At 41.0% G+C, this 10002-nt stretch overlaps 1 protein-coding gene across 1 annotated transcript; it reads right to left on the reverse strand.

The window, feature by feature from the left end:
• Positions 1-847: 847 nt before the first annotated feature.
• On the reverse strand, positions 848-5669 carry LOC102716371 (la-related protein 6A). Its single transcript, XM_006646273.3, has 10 exons — positions 5331-5669; positions 4995-5076; positions 3429-3523; positions 3226-3297; positions 3050-3129; positions 2849-2933; positions 2528-2575; positions 2205-2435; positions 1869-1968; positions 848-1250 (listed from the first exon to the last, which is right to left on the reverse strand). The coding sequence occupies exons 1-10, from the start codon at positions 5586-5588 to the stop codon at positions 1105-1107; spliced, it is 1197 nt and encodes a 398-aa protein (XP_006646336.1). The 5' UTR covers positions 5589-5669; the 3' UTR covers positions 848-1104.
• Between the last annotated feature and the right edge of the window lie 4333 nt (positions 5670-10002).

Consider the following 10002-nt stretch of genomic DNA (forward strand, 5'->3'; position numbering starts at 1 on the left):
TATTTAGCTAAAATATTTTTATAATCTAAGCACTAGTTATTTAGATAAGCAATAGATGCTTAGAAAATTTAGCTTAACTCCCTTCCTTCAATGTATAACATTGTCTCGTATATTTCTCTGTCCACTCTATGCCTTAAAACACACGTCGGAGCGGCAGAGATGACAGCGACCTCGGGGAATCGGAGAGGTGGCCGTGGTGAGCGGGGGCAAGACAGCGCAGGTGACAGAGTGGTACCGGCGAGGCAGAGGCAGCATGGCGTTCGCAAAGCCATTCAAGGCATTCACCATCACGACCCTCTTCGTCGGCGTTGGCACCACCACTGGAGTGCTCGTTGCAGGTTGAGCTACCGAGGCCAAAGCAGCAGGACACCTCGCGGAGTGGCTCGCCGGTGGCGATGCGCCAGATGCATACGGCGATTCGTTGCGGCACGCGGATGGCGGCGGGCAGGGTGGTGTCCTCCTTGACGACGGCGGTGCCTAGATCACCACAAAGCTTATCGAACATCGGGCACGACATGCGGAAAGGCTCGCGAATGTCAGACCACTACGTGCTCTGCTCCTAGACCCACACCCGCCGGCCACAATCTTTCTCCCTCCGCCGTCTCGCTCCCCTCGCCGCCGTGGTCGGTAAGCTCGAACTCAACAGCGCCCTCCTCTGCAACGACCGGAAAACGCCAGCCACCACTGTTGGCATCGTCACGAGTCACGACTACCACCTCCAACCTTTGCGGCGTCTGGTCAGGCATCGAATCGATGCCACGATTCAATGCCATATACTCCAACAAAGATGTTAAGGGCATTTTAGTCCATACGTAAATACAGTAAAAAACCACAAGGACAATACCGATTAGGGCGTAGAAAGTGGCACAGAAGCAATTTCGGCCTAAGTTTAATGGCACTGTAATTGCATTTTTCTAAACCAGCAAATTTATAATACCCACGGATCCCATCAACCCATTCAGAAAAGACACTACATACAAAAACTGGAGGCTTTTCTGTATACGTGACTTGGCCGGTTGTCACTAAGTAAGCAGCTTAAGCAAAACAACATCTCTATGTTTTTCATGCAGTTAGATTTTTACCGGGCCATTTGGGACAAAGGCACTATTCTTCAGCATTATCCCCTTTCTGGAATGTAGGCGATTTACCACGCCCCGCAGTAAAGCCCCTTGTCCCATCTGGCATTCTCGGTCCAGGAATAGGCTTGTTCACATGATCAAAACCATCATGAGCAGGGAGTGAGCCATGGCCTAATATGAAAAAAAAAAATCATCAGTATGCATATCCCAGATGTAAAGTTTAAGAATATACGTGTGACAAAATAGCAACAGTTATTTGATATTTCATTAGTACAAATTAAGAGAACTACTATTTAATCTTGATTACCTACTACATGTTGTTCGGAATATCAAGGGCATAAAAGCAAGAACAGTCAGGATTGAATTCTTCAGTCCATGTCAAACATACTTGCGGAAAAAACTAATTTTCAAACAAAGTGCAGCAGAAATGCAAGTCTCGTGAAACCTACTGTCATCAAGATGAAAACAGACTTAGCTTGGGAAATGGACAAGGATATCATTGCAAGGAGATGTGTATAGTACTATAATGGCAAAGTTGCCTGATATAATAATATCGTCATTTTTCCCCCTATAAAGCAGAGCAGCATGTTGACCATGAAGACTCCAGCCTCCATCACCGAACGAACATGGGAATGAACATTAGTTATTTGTGCAAATGGAGTCCATCTGAGAAACATTTCACTAAATGCAACAAACTGATGATATACATATTGGATGAAAATTTGGCAAAAAAAGGTATCACCCAAATAATTCAAAACTTCAGTAGTCAAAATAGCATAAACAGTTTACCTTGCCCACTTGTATTTTGCTGAATCTGACCTCTTCCTTGACCTTTGTATCGACCTTTACGCCCTCCTTTAGCATTTACCTTCTGGTGTTGGTGCATGTCCTACAGATATGCACAACGAGCTATGAGCAAAGTCATTTACAGGAAAACAATCCTTATGCCGATAATCAGAGGAAAGGGAGATTCTAAATATAATAACACATTTGACCTTCATGCATGCATCATATGTACAGTTCAGTAAGGAAGCGCAAAACATGAAACAAGGACATATGAGAAAGTGAAACATAGTTGTGCCAACCGGATAATTGAATAAATAATGTGTATGAAACAATTCAAACCTCATGGGTAATATCAGAGCTCATATTCTCATTGTCTAAAACACCCTCAATTGAATCAGTACCACCTTTCTTTCCTGATACCATCTGATGTTCTACTTTTGAAGGCTGGCCCTGGATGGTCTGATTTTCTTTTGAAGACTGGTTATGCTTTCCTGATCCTGTTACACTTCGCTTAGCCAGCCTGACTTTCATTCCAGCCCTCCAATTGCTCTCATCGTTTAAAGTGGTAGCCTAATTTGATCACACATAAAAGAACTCTTTGAGATGTAATTCATACAATGAGCACTAAATGGGCCAGTAAATATGAGAGTAAGGATACTTACAGCCTTCTCAGCTGCCTCTGTTGTTTCATATTCGACAAGAGCATGCACCTGCACAACCATGGTCTATTACCAACTTGAATATCAGGTGAAGGAAAGGATATATCCAATTTTATTCGGTAGGAACATCCAGATATGACTAAATTTAGCAAAGAAATTTTCCATTTAGTGACTGAGTACAAGTGGAAGTTTGTATGACAGGTTATCATAAATAATCCATTACTACACTCAGTAGGTAGTAAAATCAAAAGAGCTATAATCTCTGCATCAATAATATCTTTAAAAAAGTAACACACTGAGTAGTGAGTACTGATTGATTTATACCTTGTTACTTAGCATGATGTCATGGTTCTTAATTGTTGCAGATTCTCCCACTGAATGTTGATCATGAATAGTTATCTTCACAATTCTGGTACATATAAAGATAAGTACAGTTCCAAAACATTATAGCGTGAGCAGCAATTACTAGGTGTGCTCAGAACACTATAGCATCATAATTAAGTGCAACACAAGCATGCAACGTACTTCCCAACTGTTTCAAACGTTGCATGTATGCTCTCCTCGGAGAAGTCTGAAGGTAGATTTTCCACCACAACTGTCCTTTTCTGCATGCAAGTTAAGGTTAAAACATAAATATTAGATAATAGTATAATACATACTCCATAAATAATGCATTTGAGCAAGGTGGGCTAGAAATTGACTTTAACATCTTTCAATTCATTTTGTTGCAATGGATGCATCCTCCTGACTCTTTTCCCATCTGTACTCACAACCTGAAAGATAGGACCAAATAACACATAAAATATACATATAAATCATTAACACAGCAACCAATGTATATCCCATAGACCAAAAGAATCACTTCCAAAGCATCAGGATATATAATAAATGGCCAATATATTACCAGTTTAGATGATGTCCTAAGTGCAGCTTCAATTAAAGAGAGGTCCTGACTAAGTTTCTTCATTCTTCTAAATGATGCAATAACACCAAGAGGTACTGTCATAAAGATAACATGTCATTAGAAGAACCTTTTAGATATTTTACTTCATATAACAGATAGCCTTTGATGAAAACAAACCCTAATGAACAGCCATCCAATGTAGACTCAAGTACAATAAAGTCACTAAGCAACAATTAACTCACCTGACATAATGTAAATATCTTTTGATTCATGACAGAAGAATACCTATATCTAATGAACCACTTGTGATATACTACCTCTATTAGATTGAATGCTAGAGGTAGCTATAATAAGGGACCAAGGTAGTACCAGTACAATAACAGCCTAGAAGTTCAGAAGAGTTGAATACCCAAAAATCATCTTAATGCTACATGAATCATTGTTTAGAGGCTACTGCACAAGCACATACGAAATCCAGTCATATGATACACAGACCATTAAGATGCTAAAAACAAAGAGAAATCCCTGACTTCCAAAACGATTACAGTTTTTGTCCCAATCTATGCATGAAGGCAAAATACTGCTGCAAATTATCAATCAAATATTCAAAGTTCAAAACTAGTCCATCTTACATTAATTTGAGGAGCTCGAATACAAAGGGGCAACTCAGATGAGTAAGGAGCATATCAATTCCCATTGTAACAACTTGACTCAGCTACCATGGCAGAATACCAGGCAACATCAGTCGTCTATGGGATCAAGTTTCATGTATCTTCATGGTCCCAGAGTCATTCGAAATGCAGCATAGTCTAACTGACTACAGAAACCATGAAAAGGAGAAACAGCAAAAAATATACAAAAGTTAAATAACCAGTTCCCCATGATTTATTAATTGCAAACTTAACCTAATTATAGCTTCATATCGTTGGGCCTATATCCTCCACACATAACAAAATGGAGTGAATCAGACAGCAGTAATCAGTATTCACAGAGGCCTAAACAAGCTTCTCGGCACAACTTAAAAAAGCTGCACCAGGAGTACCTATGTAAATGCCTCATCATAAGTACCTGTCACATTTCATCATTTTCATCTCCATGTTCCAGTATTCCACTAATGTACGATTGGCAAGGAAAAAAGATGATTAGTGCTTTAATGCAGCAGCATATATTTAAAAAACAGAATATATTTAAAAAACACCTTTGCCTCAGGAAAGACAGAATATATTTAAAAAACCAAGAAAAGAGAAATAAAAACTCTTTTAAAACTCAAATCAAACACATATTACAGATCAATAACCTTAAGTCCATTTCTAGTCTTCTAGAATGCAACTTATGCTAAAAGCAAATCTGTCATAACGTAAGTACAAATATCTCAGTAGCAAAATAATATATGCATAATAAGGCGTATCACAAGCAGTTTGAAAAAGAAATAAAAACATAGTACACACTTGGCACGGCTCCTGTCTCAGCTACATGTTTCTAAACTAGTAGGCTAAACAATCAGCATCACAGTGTGTCAGCATATAGTAATAGTTGTATGCCCTTAAGCAAGAGCATGCCACTTACCAAAGCCCTGCTTGTTCTTCTTCACGAATTTCATCAGGAACTCATCTGTAGGAAGATTCTCATCGCTGAAGTAGTACTCCACCTGCAAGGTTGGAACATTTGACGTCTAAATAAGCACAACATTTCAAAATATTACGCGTGCTTGCAGGAATGCACGGCTCGAGTGGATGGCTGAATAGCACCCAAAAAAAAAAAAAATCTAAGCATTCTCACACGAAACAATCAGCCCCTGGCCGAGCGGTCGCAACAAAAGCCCAAAAAAGCGGAGCTCACTGGCTATAGTTGTAACAAAGCATCACGATAGCTAACAGAGGAATTGATCGGAAACCGGTGTACCTGCTTGACGATCCGGCCGCAGAGTTCGTCGGTGAGCACGACACCACCCGCGGCAGCCTCGGGGGCCTCTTCCGCGGACGCGGCGCCGACGGGGGCCACATCCTCCTCCTCCGCCAGCGGGTCTTCCTGCGCGACGACACCCTCCGCCTCGAGAGGCGGTGCTGCTGGCGGCGGCAGCTGGTCGTCGGCCTCGGCGACGGTAATGGGCTCGGCCTCGACGGCGTCCGCGGGTGGAGCCTGGCCCTGGCCGTCGTCCATGCTGCCGCGCAGGGGAGAGGCCGAGGGGGTCAGGGGAGCCGAGCCGCCCCGCCGCCGCTCGAAGTCGCTGGCGGCTGCGGGTGGGTGCGAGGTGCGGCCGCGTGCTCGAGGCCGCACCGCGAGTCGTAAGACGGCCTATATACTCTACCTCGGATGAGAGGCTTCTTCTGGAAGGGTGAGGCGGCGGCCCGCCTGCCTTCTAGTGGGCCGTCCAGCCTACGTTCGCTTCGGAGTTGATGTATTCGTGGGCTCTGGACTGGAAATGATTTATGGGCCGGAAGTGACCACCCAGCTTACCAAATGGGGTAGGTGAAGTTTTGCCGGCGGAAAGACGCGAGTAATTTATTCGGCCGCGACACACCGGGGAACAGCAATCATCTTTGATAACTTTTTTGCTTCTTTTCATAGGGGCATTCGGCGTTATCAGCTTGTTCGGTGCACTTGTTTTTCTGTATAATGATGGCACACTTGTTTACCGTCTTCGATCATGCTATCATCGATTTAGTCGTAGTACATGTGGCTCCCATCGTTTCTATCGAATAGGTTGAAGTTTTATTTATAAATTATTTTTTTCGTAACCCCTAGGTTGTTTATCATAAATCAATGGACTTTTATATAAATGAAAAAAATACGAGTACTAAAATAGAAATCATAAGGGTTGATTATTTCCGTTGAAACCGCTTGCATTATGTGAAAGATTCTATTTTGATGGGTGGTTTCAGCTAATGTGGTATTTGACAGTTGACACCACTTAATCTGTATTGTGAATGTCCTCGGTGGCAGCATTACAGGGTAGGGGACTCGATGTCTCGATCTGATCTGCAATGCAACTGCGCATCTTGGAACGGATTGGGCTATGCCGGAGCCCGGAGGTACGGAACCATACCACGACCAAAACGATGAGGCACGGCAACAGCGAGACCGGCCAATCAATCGAGAAGGAAACGAGCGCCTAATTCTCCGGTGGCATGCATCAGGAAAGAGCGATCGATCGCCCGCAACGTGCGTCGGTCTCGGTCCAGCCACTGGTAAAGGCTCCCAACCAGCCAACCAGTCGGCGATCTTTTATCGCGGCCGTTGTACGTACGTACGTCGCGTCGTACGCCAATCCAATCGACCGGAAAGACGACGCGCAACATCGCAGGCTCGCGGGAAAGCGGAAATCTACCGGATGACGAAACGTAGATATGCACGCAGCGGCACTGCATCTCGGGTCTCGGACAAAGGGGCTGTTTGGATCAGGGATATGTTTTTTGAGTCACTTATCATATCATCGGATGTTTGAACATTAATTAGGAGTATTAAATTTAGATTGATAACAAAACTAATTACATAAATAAATGTTATTTTATTAGACAAATTTTTAAGCCTAATTAATTTACGATTAGTAAATGTTTACTGTAGCATCACATTCGTTAATCATGGACTAATTAAGCTCAATAGATTCATCTCATGAAATAGTCCAGAATATAAGATGTGTTTTATTAATAGTCTATATTTAATATTTCTAATTAGTGTCCAAACATTCGATATGACAGGGACTAAAAAATGCTTGGAGTATATTAAACACCCCCAAAGTGTGGACATGCCTACAACCTGGAATGGTGGTGGTGTTTAGACTGAAAAAATTTTTGGGAGAAGTATCACGTCAAATGTTTGATCGGATGTCAGAAGGGGTTTTCGGACACGAATGAAAAAACGAATTTCACGGCTAGCCTAGAAACTGCGAGACGAATCTTTTGAGCCTAATTAATCCATCATTAGCATATATTGGTTACTGTAGCACTTATAACTAATCATGGACTAATTAGGCTCAAAAGATTCGTCTCAAGATTTCTTACATAACCGTGTAATCAGTTTTTTGGTTAATGCTTTATTTTAGGTGTCCAAAAATTTAATGTGATGTTTTTGGAAAAAAAAATTTGGGAACTAAACAGAGGGCCAAGTATGATGGACCGGTGTGTTACGCGTGCAGCTCGTATGGGTACAGCCGTACAGGGGTATGGGGGTACATGCTAACTCTGTGCATGACCAGCTCTAGCTCTGTCCATGAATTGCACGTTGGTAGTACAAATATTCTTTGTCTTCTCTATCGCGCCTTCACGACTGGCGTTTACGGTAACAGTTTTTTAGTATGACTTCTCATTTTTATCTCGACTTTTGCAGCAGTTTTGTGTTGGGCGTCTGCAGCAGGAGTAACACCACTCATTTATAGCACAGCCTTGCTATACTTACTAAGTACGACAAAGTTATACGACTCATGTATAACTATGCCCAGTAACCAATCTTGAGTTAGCACTTCTATGGGCCTAGCAAACAAAGTCGTATGGTTCGATCGGACGTATAATATTTCCGTTTGTAGTAATACCTTGTACTGGCAGTAGGTGTAGTATTTTGCTGCGGCATGTCTTGAGATCCTCGATCGTGTATGATCCTGTATCCGGCCCAGCATGATGTGCGTGCATAGGTTGGTCCACACAAATAAATCGACTTCCATTGCTCGGATTTGATGACTTTGCAGGTGATTTTAATACTTCTATTTTGGCGGCCTGCTAATGAGTTAGATGGAAATGGATTAAATGAGTTGATTTTAATTTAGATTGTCTTTGATTGGGTGCAAATGGATCGTTACTCCAAATAGTTTGGATAGGTTATAGAGACAAATGGATTGATATGAACTGAATTTGGTGATGTGATTTCAGGTTCTAAATGAATTTAACCCGTGGAGAATAAATGGATCATTTAATTGGATAGCTAATGGATAAGAGGATACACATTTGTGGGACCTACGTGTAGAATTGATTAAAAGTTGCACAAAGTTGCTTTTTTACATAATAAATCATTCCACCAAATTTCAGTCAAATTTGAAAAAAAATTATAGTGTGAATGCGTGTTTTAAAATTTTAGGTCCGAGTTTATATATACCAAACGAGTACATCCAGTTTGCAAGAGTGGATTGAATTTATTTTAATCAAATGGTTTGGTACGGGTTAGGCTAAAATGTAAGTTGGATTGGATCCTAATAAAAAATAATTGATACAGGTTGGTTTGGTAGACTGATTAATAAAGAGATAGATTAAGAGGAATTTAGATTGGATTGCAATCCACTCGGCATGGTTCTGTGTAAACGATTAACGATATGTTCAGGGAGGAAGACAATAACATTTCAATTCACACCGACGACCGATCCCTACGTCAAGTTTCACCGCTGTGAAAATGTGAACGGCGAGAAAATGTGTCGGTGTGTACTGTGCAACGGCCAGCGGCCCGCTCCACCCGGCCGGTCGTCTTCTCACTTCGATATCTGAATTTCACTGTCGGTTAGCAGTGTGTCATGGTGCGACGCCTAAAAGTGAACTCTACGAGAGCTCGAGCCCCATAAAGACAACACGACCAGTAATTTATTAATCCGTTTGGCCGCGTTCGTTCCGCGAGTAAAGTAAACCATTCTTTTTCGTTTTCCGTTTTCCGCTTGTATATTTTGTGAACTATCAAACGATATATTTTTTAACAAAACTTTTTATATAAAAATTGACTTAAAAACCTGTAGCCTAGTGGTTATATAAGGTCTTAGTAGTACCTGAGGTCGGCTCAGTCCAATATTTGATCGTGTCGTTTTCAATAGTAACATATTATTAAAAACATGTTTGTTCGATGATTCATGGAGTCTAAGTGCAAAATTTCGCCTCGCAATTTTGTAGTCTAACATATTATTAAAATTTTATATCTAAGTGATCAATAAGAGTTGATTAAATGTTTGGCGGTGAAATGAATCACTCTTAGCGAAGGTTTCAATCTAGTTTCAATTCCTAGGCAATCATGTACACCAAGTTTCATCCTCAAGAAACTCAAATCCTGTCTCTCATCATCAATTCTATGTCACATCATTCTTTTTACCTATCTAAATATCGTTAATTGAGTTTAAAACACCCACGAAACTCCCACTGAGACTGACCTTAGATCATTGTCAGTGCAACATTTTATCATAAGGTTTTTAATAGTTCATCTTATCAAAATATATTTAGGTGGATGAATGAAATAATTTCTCTCAGTACAAAATACTTACGGTTTCACAAGCTAATAGATCACCAACTTTGCATCCAAATAATCAAAAGGAGTCGAATAAATATGTGGATATAGCACAAATTATTTTTGGTGGATGCCTCGATCAAGTTTTATGGTATAGTTATTTTATCCTCATAAAATCCAACTCCTATTTCTTATAAAAAAATTCTATGTCATGTAACAGTTTTTGGCTACATAGTTTTTTTTTTTGAATTGAACACCAGGGGCAGAGAATCCCCACCTCAATCGATCGCAAATAACATAGCTTGTTATTTAATAAAATTGAACCTCTCATGAAACTTACTTTGAGAATGTTCTTACTCTCGGTGAAAGTTTCATGCTCATTAAA

The sequence above is a fragment of the Oryza brachyantha genome, chromosome 1 (genome assembly GCF_000231095.2).
Source record: "Oryza brachyantha chromosome 1, ObraRS2, whole genome shotgun sequence".
Classification (NCBI taxonomy): Eukaryota; Viridiplantae; Streptophyta; class Magnoliopsida; order Poales; family Poaceae; genus Oryza; species Oryza brachyantha.

What these genes read in the sequence shown, in the direction of transcription:
- LOC102716371 (XM_006646273.3), bottom strand. Translation starts at nt 5,588, where the DNA reads ATGGACGACGGCCAGGGCCAGGCTCCACCCGCGGACGCCGTCGAGGCC. An exon ending in GCGGCCGGATCGTCAAGCAG is followed by an intron (nt 5,077 to 5,330) that starts GTACACCGGTTT and finishes CCAACCTTGCAG; the next exon opens with GTGGAGTACTACTTCAGCGA. An exon ending in GAAGAACAAGCAGGGCTTTG is followed by an intron (nt 3,524 to 4,994) that starts GTAAGTGGCATG and finishes TCTTTATGACAG; the next exon opens with TACCTCTTGGTGTTATTGCA.